General features: G+C 47.1%; 1 protein-coding gene across 1 annotated transcript in view; it reads right to left on the bottom strand.

Annotated features, from left to right (window-relative positions):
* ASTN1 (astrotactin 1) overlaps positions 1–13,128 on the bottom strand; it is a 356,719-nt gene that overhangs the window by 29,272 nt on the left and 314,319 nt on the right. Inside the window, exons 17-18 of the mRNA XM_052653778.1 lie at positions 9,210–9,478; positions 958–1,091 (exon numbers count right to left, since the gene is read on the bottom strand). Coding sequence (XP_052509738.1) covers positions 958–1,091; positions 9,210–9,478 — 403 coding nt within the window. The remainder of the gene's footprint in view (positions 1–957; positions 1,092–9,209; positions 9,479–13,128) is intronic.

Genomic DNA, 13,128 nt, shown 5'->3' on the forward strand with positions numbered 1-13,128 from the left:
TATAACTCTAAGGCAGGTCCAGAGGGAGTCAACCTCCTCCTCAAACCTGCTTCTCCTGGGATGCTTGTTTTCTCAGCTGTGGCCTAGTCATCTTCCCAGCCACTCCAGTCATAAGGCTTAAGTCCATTCTCAACTTCTCCTTCCTTCTCACTCCCATACTCAACCAGTCACCAAACTCTACTGGTTTGACCCAAAGTCATCTCTCAGAGGTATCCTTTCTGTACTATGATGGCTAAGACCACGGTCTCTCATTATGGTTCTGCTTCCTGTTCTATGACTTTAGAAAAAACTATTCAGTCCATCTAAGTCCGATTCCTTGTCCATTAAAGGGGAGGGGTGATCACCACTTTACCGCTCTACACGGTGCCTGTCACCCAGTCAGTGTGCTTTTCGCCCGGGCCTTATAACTGACCTCTAACTTCACCCACTTCTAGCACATTTTCCCCTCTTAGCTTTGAGCCATGTTGTCCTGCTTTCTCCACCTTCAGGGAGAAATTCCAGCGCCATCTCCTTCATGAAGCCTTTACTATTCTTCAGATTCACACTTGGCCATTCCCTTTTCACATTTCTTTAAATGTCTCATATAACTCTTTTTTTTTTTTTCCCCCTGGCCACACCATGTGGCAAGTGGTATCTTAGATACCCAGACCAGGGATCAAAACCCCTGCCCCCTGCCCCCTGCCCCCTGCTCCCTGCAGCAGAAGCACAGAGTCTTAACCACCAGGGAAGTGCTTGTCTCATATAACTCTTATCAAACCCTTCCCCTCCCTGTTAAATTTGTGAACCTGCCTCCCCTGAAAGATTGAAAGTGCCCCGAAGGCAGGCACTATCGTTTTCTTTCTGTTCCCCAGTACCCAGCCCATTGCCTGGAAAACAGTGAACAATCTTTAATATACGTTTGCAGGATAATGCTACGGCGTGTCAGCAAGAGAAAGCCCAGAAAGGCGGGACTCGTACACGGGCTGTGGGAGAGGCGCGCAGGTGGGGAGCCCGTCAGCTCCGAAAGCGGTGGAGTCACACCGACACCAGTCCTCGATGACGTCTCCAGTTCCGGAGCACCAGAGGGAGCTCATGGTGGCCTCCAGCAGGAGCTGCAAGGGAGGGCAGAGACAAGAGTGAGCGTCAGGGAGCCAGGGCCGGGTCGTCAGACTCTAGAGACGGAGCTATCGGGGCTCTGCTTGGCCCTAAATAAGTCCAGCCAGGCAGCTGCAACACCATCTCTCCGTGTATTTCTACCCCAGGGGCGTGTTTCTGCGAAAGCTGGGCCTCCAAGGACCTGTAGGGTGTCCCTGTCTCATTAGCGTCTCTGCGGTGGAGGGCTGGCGCCTCGGGAGCCAGTCTCGTTCCACCCTGCCACTCCCTCCCATTCTGCACCAGCCTTCTACTCTCTAGCTCTAGGGACTCGACCTCGTCTCCACCCACTCAGCGGGGCTACCGTTGGCCCAGAGGCACTCAGCCTTTCCTCAAATGCCTCTCAGGGCGTCCTCCTCTGCCCTCTTCACCACCCCCACCCCCACCCCGCCCAGGATTTCCTCTGTACTCCTCTGGCATGCCTTGTATCTCACTTACAATATGTATGCAATTCTGCCTTGGGCTGTGATTACACATCATGCCTCTCTTTCTAATGGAAGGCAGAAGCCATGTGACACACAGGCTGAGACCCGGGCTCTGGAGCAGTCCCTCTGGGTGAGAACTCCAGCTCTGCCAACCCCTGCCCTGTGACCTTGGGCAAATGACATAAAGTCAGGTTCCTCAATGGTAAAATGGGATAAAAACAGCACTTTCCCTATAAGGATGTTGTGACAATTAAATGAAACAAGTCTATGCCCAGGAGCATGGCAGAGTGCCTGTGCTAACACACACACTGAATTGAAGGAAGCAAAAGTTGCTTAGTCGTGCAGACTCTTTGCAACCCCAGGGACTGTCCTCTGTCCATGGAATCCTCCAGGTAAGAATACTGGAGTGGGCAGCCATTCTCCCGAGGATCTTCCCAACCCAGGGATCGAACCCAGGTCTCCTGCTTGGCAGGCAGATTCTTTACCATCTGAGCCACCAGGGAAGTGCAAGAATACTGGAGTGGGTAGCCTATCCCTTTTCCAGGGGATCTTTCCAACCCAGGAATTGAGCCAGGGTCCCTTGTATTGCAGGCAGAGTCTTTACCAGCTGAGCTACCAGGGAAGCCCAATGCACACAACAGTCGTATATAAATAGTACATGTTAGTCATCAATAAATACCGACAATTGTTATTGTCTTTAAAAGACAGGGTCAGGTCTTATGAGGAAGCTTGTAAATACCACAGAAGCTAGAACAATTCTTTACATACAGTGGTTTCACAGCAGATATTCACTGTTCAATGAAAGGACGAAGATAACATTAAATCAGTGAGGGAACAGAACTTGTGAGAGGGGCAGAAGAAGTGGGTCCTGAGGGGTCCTGACCCTTCAGTGGCCCCCCCCTCCTCAATATCCCAACCCCAGCCCAGGGTTGGGGAGAGCCTGAGATGGCCGCAGGGCGAGCCCAGAGCTTTCTCAGGGAACTCAACCTCTGCAGCTTCCGCTTTCCCTGTGGTTCTCTTCCCTCAGTTCCACCCTCACTTAACCCACACATAACTGATAAGTTAGAGTAATGACACAGCTATCCCAGGAAATGTTAGGCCAAACAATTAAAGAAAGAAAGAAAAAACAGAAGAGAAGAAGTAAAAGAAGAGATAATCCTGAAAAACCAACATGTCCAAGCCCAAAGCCAGTATCCTATGTCCCATCCACCGCAGGTTAGAATACACCAAGTCCATACTGACAGTCCCCTCCCACACCATCCACCTTGGAAAGGGAGCCTCTAGGGAGCAGGGGCCAGGCCATTCTCCATTATCAGTACTGTCTGTGTTTTCAAGTTTACAAAGCCCTTTTAGATGCTAACTCCTTTGTGAACAGAGTGGAGCCCTGTAGAGCCTTCCCCTTCATCCTTTGCGCTGGCTCCTCTCTGAAGCACCGAGATGATAGTATCTGATGCACATTTCCTGAGCTGTTTTACCGATGTCAATCCCCCACCAAATGGAAGATGTGTCTACTTGATGGCCAGGCTTCCTGGAACCTAAGGGCTGCATCGATAATGTTAACCCCGAGACACTACCCTGTTCCCTCACCATCAGCCATTCAGAGACCTGCTCACCACGAATGGATCACAGACCCTCCTCCTTCACCAGGCCTTTAAAACTGTTTTGCTGAAACCTTTCCAGGAGTTTAGGGTTTTGGAGCACAAGCCACTGGCCTTGTATTGGCATCCTTCACAATACAGGCTGCATTTTCCTTCATCATGACCGGGTGTCAGTAGATTGACTTTACCACGCGCAGGTGAGTAGACCTGAGTTTGGACAGTGACACTTTCATTTGAGCTCCATGATAAACCGTTAACATGATTCACAGTGGAAGACTCTCACAGAGTCCAAGAGATTAGATCGCCATGAACTTGCTCATGGTCACAGGTTAGTAAATGGGCAACAGAATGGATTTGGTATCTCAGGCTAGATGGACACATCAAGCTGTCTTGATTAATGCCATATCCACTAGCTCCCAAGATGAAGCCTGGTCCATACTGAGTGCTCACTTCATGTTTTCCTGGACTGAACTATATTAAAATATATATATATATGTACATATATACATAAATATACATATATTTTTTTTTTAACTAGGAAAACAAAACCTTTGAGATGAGCAGAATGAAGAGGATTTCATGGCTGCTGCCTTAGAGTCTTTAATCAACTATTATTGATTAAGCACCTATAAAGACCATTTCCTGTGCTAAGCACTAAGGATACAATGCAAAGATAAATATGGCCCTGGACTGCATTAAGTCTTACAGTTAATAAACAAATAATAAACAGAAGTTATATAAATAACCACAGCTGTGACAAGGACTCCAGAAAAGGGTGAGATGGTGGCAGGAGGCACAAGGAGGGGGCCCGTATCACAGAAGAGTGTGGGAACGCCTTCATGAGACTGGAGGGATAGGTCAAGAGTAATCGAGTCACAAAAGTTGGAGAAGTGTTCCAGGTAGAAAAAAACCAACATTAAGAGGACTTTAGCCTGTAACATCAACTGAGAAAAAGTTCATCTGGCTGTGAGAGCAAGCAGGGGCAGAGGGATGCTTAGGAAGTGGGAGGGTGGTAGGGTTGATTACAGAGAGTCCTCGGACACTGTGTGGAAGGGTGTCATGTTCTGAGAGCAACGGGAAGTCATCAGAATGTTTCACACAAGGGAGCAACATGACCAGATTTTCCTCCAAAAGGCGTGACGACCGTCACTTACGATGGCAAACATTCTGAATGCCATTTCAGACCATTCCCTGCAAGTTCCTCCCCTTTAAATTCTGTGCGAGAGGTAACTGCGAAGGTAGGTTGAGGGGACCAGAGAGGAATTGAGAGAGACAGAGGAAAGGGGCAAAGTAAGTGATTAAATAGTTAATCCCACTAGCGGATTGTAAGTAAAGAAAAAGTATGGGAGATCCTGTAAGTTAATAATCATTCAAGAAAGCAGCTTTGCTTAACCAAAACCAAGCAGGCTTGCTTAGCAGCAGAACCATGCTACGGAAGCATGCAACATGCCCCCAAACAAACCATGGTGGCAAGAGACCCACATCCTGCCCAGTGAGCTCAGTGAGTTAGTGACTCCTAGGACGTGCTCTCTGCACACACAAAAACCAACAATTTATGGGAAAGTGACATCTCAAAGTGAAAGGCCCTCATTGTGCGTGCACGCATGCTTAGTTGCTTCAGTCGTGTTCGACTCTTTGTGACCCCATGGACCGTAGCTCGCCAGGCTCCTCTGTCCATGGGATTCTCCAGGCAGGAATACTGGAGTGGGTTGCCAGGGGATCTTCCTGACCCAGGGATCGAACCCTCATGTTTTACATCTCCTGTATTGGCAGGTGGGTGCTTTACCACTAGCACCACCTGGGAAGCCCGCCCTCATTGTAATGAGACCTTAAATAATTTTTCCATAGTGCCATGACAGTCGTAGCCTGCTCACATAGGAAAACTCCCCTACTCATCCCAGAGGAGGAGCCGATAGAAGTGTGATGTCTATTCAAGAATGAGGGAAAAAAGTGTTTTTTTCCCTCCTCACTCTTCTTTTGATTATAAAACTGTAGCCTACCAAGTTCTCAGTGCCCAGCCCCCTCTAACCTGCCCATTTATAAACCTCACAAGCACCTTGTTCTAATAAGTCACTTCTTATTTATCACTTTGCCTCTCACTGAATTCTTTCTGTGTTAAGGCATAAAGGACTGGATCTCCTTGGAGCACACCCTGAAATGTCTGAAGTGATTTCAGAATCAAGAAGGTACAATTTGGGAAAGAAAGAGAAGGGAAAATTACATTTTTCTTTGTACCTCCAATATGCCAGGCATTGCATAGGAGTCCTGGTTTGTCATTAGATTAAATTCTGATTCTAAAAAAGAAATCTAATTTCCAATTTTTATTATTTTTTTCTAAGGAGAGCAGCTGAACTTTCAAGTTCATCTATCCATTCATTTTTTTTTATTGATCATTTTGCTTGTTCATTCTGCAGAACGACATCTGTGTGTGACTATTGTCAGGCACTGGGATTTCATTTTTTTAATATAAATGTATTTTAATTGGAGGCTAATTACTTTACAACATTGTATTGGGTTTTCCATACATCAACATGAATCCGCCACGGGTATACACGTGTTCCCCATCCTGAACCCCCCTCCCACTTCCCTCCCCATCCCATCCCTCTGGGTCATCCCAGTGCACCAACCCCGAGCATCCTGTATCATGCATCGAACCTGGACTAGCGATTCATTTCACATATGATGTTATACCTGTTTCAAAGGCACTGGGATTTCATAGACAAGAAAGATCTCACAGTCTAGGGGAGAGTGACCAACTATATAATCATGAGAGTAATAGGTGATGCATGCTTTAAAAGATGCACACACCTGTACCATGGGGGCTACATGAAGGGGGTTGGGTTGGCCTGGGAGAGTAAGGGAGGGTCACGTTTGAGCTGGAACTTGGAAGTAACAATAGGAGTCTTCCAGTGGCAGTAATGTGGGAGAAAGCACTTCTGGGAGAGAGAGCTGCAAATCTGAAGGACCAGAAGCATAGGAGAAAACATTCTGTGTTTAAGGAGATACAAGGAGTTAAATTTTAGAGGATAAAGTATAGCGTGGGTGCGGCCTAACCATGTAAGTGAAGACAGATTGGATAGGGAACTGCCTTTGTTGATGATGTGCTAAGGACTTTAGATCGTGTCAATAGATTCTACCGAGCCACTGAATTACTTTGCTGCTATATGATCAGAAGTGCATATTAGACTAATTAGTTAGATGACTCTGACTGGTCTAACAGGAAAACCAGTAAGAAGGCGACTGTAATAAGATGGTGGCCTGATATTGCAGTGGATGACTGAAATTCAATCCATGCATGATCAGTCACTCAGTCGTGTCCAACTCTTTACCCACCAGGCTCCTCTGTCCATGGGATTTCCTAGGCAAGAATACTGGAGTGAGTTGCCATCTCCTCCTCCAAGCAATTGTCCTGACCCAGGGATTGAATCCCTGTTTCCTATGTCTCCTGCACTGCAGGCTGATTCATTACCCACTGAGCTGCTTTCCAGGTGGTGCTAGTGGCATAGAACCCACCTGCTAATGCAGGAGATGTAAGAGTTATGGGTTCAATCAATGGGATGGGAGGATCCCCTGGAGAAGGGCATGGTAGCCCACTCTAGTATTCTTGCCTGGAGAATCCCATGGACAGAGGAGCCTGGCAGGCTACAGTCCATTGGGTCACAAAGAGTTGAATACAACTGAAGCAGCTTGACATGACTGAAATATAATAGTTAGGCTGTGATGGGGGTTTGATAAAAAGAGGATGGGTTTGAGATATTTGTGGCCCTTGGTGATGAAATAGATGTCAGGGACAAGAAAAGTATAGGAAGCATCCTTGGTCTCCAGTTTGGGCAACTTGGTAGAAACTAATGTCTTTCACTGAGACGGAAGCATGGCAGGTATGGCTTAGGGTGGAAGATGGTGAGTTTGTTGGATTTGAGACACCTGGTTGGTTATACGGCTTGACTTAAATATTGAAGTCGCTCAGTTGTGTCCAGCTGTCTGTGATCCCAGGGACTGCAGCCTGCCAGGCCCCTCTGTCCATAAGATTTTCCAGACCAGAATACTGGTTTGACTTACATGTTTTTAAACTGCAGTCACAGACTAGACTGAAATGTGGCATTAGGGAGTATTTATTCCAATAGACGGAAGATAATAAGGGCAAGATGTTGGAAAATTGGCTCAAAGATTCATCAAAGAGGTGGGGATAGAAATACACTGAGTTACTAATGCCAGGACTCAGCCCCCCTCCCCTGGTCCTTGGCTTTGTCACCTCTCATCTCCATCCTTTGGGAGAAAGGGTACAGTTACAAAGAAAAGCAGAGGAGCAGAGAGAATGGTGGAGACAGAATATGTCTAAGGAAGCTGAGTGAGGAGAAACAGGGCACAGTGACTGAACTCCAGCTCAAGCCACCTTTCTATGTGCTTAGAAATTCAGGGTTTAAAATATGGCCAGATAGGAGAGAGGTTGAGAGACGCCTCCTAAGACCAGTGCAGGAAGACAGGAAGGGGCTAAGTTCGGGCTAGCAGGGGATCCAGAAAAGGGGGCTGCTAAAGACGAAACTTCCTCCAGCTTCCTCATTCTGCTGGTGTTGGCCATACAGGAAGCAGGGGCTCTAGCCACCCCCCACTCTCCCACAAAGCTCATCCCTGTCTGCAGCTTCGTGCACCCTGCCCGTCTCATAGGATAGTTCTGTGCCTGAGCGCCATGACTCTGCTGTTTCCAGCCAAGTGTATAGGAGCTCCTGGGTACCAGCTGAAGCAGCCTGGGGTGGCAAAGGTTGGGGAGGGCTAGGCATTGGATTAAAAGCATTGTAGCTTTGGGTTTCCATGGTGACACAAGCCCCGCCTTCTCTTCATCCTTTCAAGCCCACCTCTCGTGGTCTCTCTTCTCCCACTTTTCTTCCCACAGTCACTTCTATCAGATTGAAGAGAAATTTGTAGGCCAAAGGAACAATTATCTTTTTGTTCCTGTGAAAAACCTTATTTTCAAACACCCAGTGAAATATCTGTGGTGGAGGCAGAGAGGCGAGAGAAACACACATGCAAAATCCTTCCTGTTGGTTTGAGCATCACCTATGAAGCAAACTGTGACACACCAGGTGTTCCTTAAAAGAGAAAAGAGAAAGCAATTAACACCCCACCTGGATAGACACACGTCTCAGGCCTGCAAGCAGCTCACTGCTGTGACTCTACGGTACCTTGTCCCCAAGGTGGGCTTTGTCTAGAGTCGCAGAAGTCCCTCACCTTGAGCTTTTGTGTTTATTTTTGTGATTGCCATTGTTTTTGTTGTTGCCTGTGTTTTGACTCACCCTGTTCTTCACATCCTTGAGGAAATCAGAGAGCTAGGGAGTGAGGTAAGCCTGCCTTTACTGCACTTATTCAGCTTATCCTTAGGGGCCATTTATTTCCTCCTAGCACCTTGGGAGAGGGATCAGCAGAAGAAAAGGAGAAGCGGTTGGGGGAAACGGCATGACCCAGCTGCATAAGAGAAGGCAGAAAGATCTGCACTGGTTTGGAGTTTTGCTCTTAGAGTCAGTGATCACCAGGAAAGCAGCCCCTCCAGGCTAAGGTGGGCAGACCTTTCCCCTGGGGACCTGTACCCCTAAGGTGCTCCTAGTCTGGCTGCAGCTGGTCCTAGGTTTGGAGCAGTTAGGAAAGCTGGTCCCCCTGCCATGCCAATGAGAAGGGGCGGTATTGCTGAACGCCCTCCCACGACCATCCCCTCCTGAGGCTTTCTGAACACTGTTTTTAGTGACGATGATTGCTTATGCGCCGCCCCCACCCCCCGCCCCATCCCCCTCTTTCCTACCAGCCTGTGTTGCTCAAAGGCTCGTACAAATGCTGAACAGTGACTCCTGAGTCATCACCATGAGTGACGAGAAGGCACTGACTGGATTTAACATGCAAATATGCAAATCTAAGCAAATTAGATGCCTGGAGTAGTTTTAAAAAATTCCCCTGCTCTCCGTGTCATAGCCTGGAGCTCAGCTGACCCCGTGACCTCCTCAGGCCATTTGCAAAGCCCTCTGTTGTTGTTGATGCCACCCTGAGCCACGAGTCCCAGGCCTCTTACCCTCTGGGTCTGGTTGTTGGTCACCAGCTCATAGATGGGGGCGGCTCTGGTCACCTCCAGCAGAACTGGCTCGGCAGGGGTGTCAGGGCTGGACGTCACGTGACACAGGGGGCAGGACGAGGGGCATCGGCCCTTGCTCTGGCACTCCAGGCGGACTCCAGCTGCCACGCGCTTGGTGCCAGACTCTGACAGGCTTGCGATGTACTCTGGGAACGTCAGCACCTTGGGGTCTCTTTCCCGCTCCTCTGACTCGTCGGATGGGGAGTTGCCTGCCAGACACAGAATGAAAGGGAACAGTGAGAGAAGTGGGACAGCAGGGACTCACATGGGCTCCTGGCCCCTGAGTGCTGGAGTCAGGTTCTTGAGAAGTCAGAAAATGTCTGTGAGGGGTGAGAATGCGATGCTGTCATCCCACTCAGTTTGGGGAACCCATACTCTCAGAAAACTAGAGTTGGAAATAGTCCTTCCAAATGTGAGAGTTTTTTTTCTTCCTTTCTTTCTGAGTGTCATGAGCCCCACGAATCATTTCAGAGGGATGCTTCTGCAGTATCTGTGCGGGTTTTATGGCTATCATCAATAACATAAACAATAATAGCAGTGATTATTCTATAAATCACTCTCTTCATCCCAAAATGAAGATATCAATAATACCTGCCCCTAGCATCGTGTAATAAATAAACAGCCAACCATTTTTCAAGCACAAAACGCAATGACTAGTGCATGTCAAATCACCATCGTTATAGTTTTGATCATAGCTAGGAGTAAGATTCATCAAGTCTGAACTATGAAAGTGAGAGCTGTTTAAGACCTCCCCGAACTCCTACCACAGCTCTCTGCATGAATTCTATCATCACACCCATTTTACAGATGAGGAGAGTGAATCCAAGAGCTTTAAGAAGACTCAGTTATCGTGAGATCTGAATCCTAAAGCCTTTAAGTCATAGGGAAGAATAGGACTTCTCTGCTTCATTATCAATTGATGTATGGAAGATGGGGAGGGGATTTTGACTTTTTCAAAAAGAGTTGTGCTCCAGAGCCTGAGAGATGGATCCATATTGCTCTTGACTGATGAGTAAAAGGTAGTTGGGGAGGCTCTTGATTTATAATTGGTGACAAACAGTGGAAATGCCTGCCAGAAACAAGTGTTTGCTCCCTACAGAAGAAAGCACTGCTTGGTATTTCTTTTCCAAGCCTTCATGACTTTTAAGTTATTAAGTGTAAAGGAAGATGGAAGTAGAATCTGCTGACAGAAAAACTCTGGGTTCCTTAGGTGACCCCTGGTCCTTTGTGCACAGTTGTATGCCTGAACGTGAAAAAATTTCAGGGGGACACCTGGGCTTTTGGAAACGATGGGCAGACATAATAGAACATTCCTTCTGCTCCTCAGGCTCATTCAGGGTGCCATCCTTGATGAACCGGATCTTCGGGGGAACTGTTTGGAATGATCTACAAAGTGGTTCCAGAAGGCGATCATGAGGTACGACTTATAGCTTTACAGCAGAGTCCCCTCTTACAGGGTTCAGGGAGCTCTGCTATTCCCCTTATTTGCGATGTCATGTAAGACCATTTGAAAGAGTCCAGAGGTATTTTAGCACCATCATTTCCCACATGAGCATCGTCACTATGCAGACAAGGCATTTTTTATCAGCAGCTCCATTGACACCAGACTCCTTCTTTGTGCAAAGGCAAAGACTCACTCAGAGACTATAAATATGGAATATCATTTATTTCACACTCTCATTTTGTTTAATAACAGATCCGAGATTGAGCTCAAGCCCTTGCTAAGTTATAAGAGAACTAAGTAACTGCACACACCAAAACCAAGAATGATGGCCTCAAATGGAAGATCCAGGAGCCCACAGCAGTTAACCTCAAAGTCACTCCAAGCCACGTGCAAATCTTGATTGATACTCAGGCTCACGCAACTCAGTCCACCTCACGGCTGGGAGTGTTCATAAGGCCATGACCTGGTAGGGCTCCCCACCCAGCCCTTTGGCCAGGCTTCCATTCATTTTTCTTCAACAGGCTTCGAGGACTGGGCTGCAGTAAGGGAGGTGGGGTGAGAGCTTTGCATCCATGATGTGACTTCTAGAAAAGCAGGCCCTCATTCATCAAGAGAGTAAAAGAATTTAAAAAAAAAATCAGTAAAGAGATCACGCTTCTTTTCAAGATAAGATTTGAAACATTTCACTGTGCAAGCTTTGCTGGAGAGCCTGAGGGTCTCCTGCTGGCCCTATGCCCCTCCATCACACGCCTTTCATTATCCATCCAACCAGGAGGTTGAGAAAGGAATTCAACAGAGGCTTGGAAAAGCAGTTCTACGAAATGCCCACTAGATGGTGATATAAAGTCTAAAATGACTTCTGTGAGAGGAAAGAAAAGGTGTGATAAATTCATCACCGCCACTTTGGACAGAAGAGATACTAATGGAAAAGTAATGCCTGGCTACTTAAAAAAAAAATGTGATGGTACAATTTCCATTCAATCAAATAACAAAAAGTTGAGTAAAACAAATTCCATAAAACTTATGCGGAGAAAAATAGAGAGAGAGACATAATGGTGAGAAACATAAGATAATGAAAAGAATGTAAAATTCAGAGGGAAGATTAAATCCCCCTCAATATCCTTCACATGAAGCATAAATTACTGCAAGGGGAAAATAATATGGCATCAAATTTCTTTTCTCTCAGCTTTAATTCCCAAATACCCAGAAACTCCCTCTAGGTCCTACGCACACATCCGTATGCATATGACATATATATGGTGGTGGTGGTTTAGTCGCTAAGTCGTGTCCAACTCTTGCGACCCCATGGGCTGTAGCCTGCCAAGCTCCTCTGTCCATGGGATTCTCCAGGCAAGAACACTGGAGTGGGTTGCCATTTCCTTCTCCAGGGGATCTTCCCCACCCAGGAATTAAACCCGGGTCTCCTGCATTTGCAGACAAATTCTTGACTGAATGAACTAAGGGAAGCTACAATACATGACATGTAAGCCCTGCCCATTCACCACTTAGGGTGCACCAGCTAGCAGACAAATTTGGCCACTAGAGGGCACTGCACCCCAAACACAGTGTCGCTGAGTGACAGCCTCCCTGCCCTCCAGCGTGCCATCATTAAGGCTTGTAATTGCTGTAAACATTTGAGGGGTTTCTCCTCTTGCTGCTGTCTTCTGGCCTTCCCAATTAAAGCCAAGATACAACTGATCCCCTTCGATATCCTTCAGCCCTGGATTGGTGCAAGGTTAGGACACAGAGAATCACAGGAAGCGGTTTACAGAGGAAGATGGTGGGAGGCCACCAAACTCTTGGTTTCATCAGAACTTTATTTTCCTTCTCCTGAAAATATTCAGGCCCATATAGAGCAGGTCCTGCTGGAGGCCAAGACACACTGCCCCTCTGGTCCCCTCGTCATGCAGGATGGAGCTGTCAGGAGAGGAGCGAGATTTACACAGAAGCAATGAGCAGCTAACTCCCCAAAGCCATCTATTCAGGCTCCAGCGAAGAATAGAGATGTGTGTATGAGAGAGATTTTTCAAAAAGGAAATGCATTTTCCATGCACTGTTAAAGATACAATTGGGAAATACTCCTTAAAATGATGGAGTCTGGTGGTGAAAGCCCAGATAAATCTCCTTTTGCCCAAAGAGAGCACCAATAACCATCACATCTGTGGTGAGTGGAAGAAGAGCTTTGAATCCTAAATGCTGCAGGACAGGCTGATCTTTGACATCTGCTTTTAACCCCATCCTGGGTGCTGGAGTGAGTGGTGGCGAGGTCTAGAAGTGGAAGGAGGAGACGCTACTGTATTTCCTCATGGCTCAATGCCTGCCTTTGTCCACTGCCCACTCCAGTTACAGTCTTTTCTTACTTTGTCCCTCTTCTACCTTCTAGGTACTGGGTAGAAGGGTAAAAATGCTCTAGTA

Source organism: Budorcas taxicolor, chromosome 16, assembly GCF_023091745.1.
Source record: "Budorcas taxicolor isolate Tak-1 chromosome 16, Takin1.1, whole genome shotgun sequence".
Classification (NCBI taxonomy): Eukaryota; Metazoa; Chordata; class Mammalia; order Artiodactyla; family Bovidae; genus Budorcas; species Budorcas taxicolor.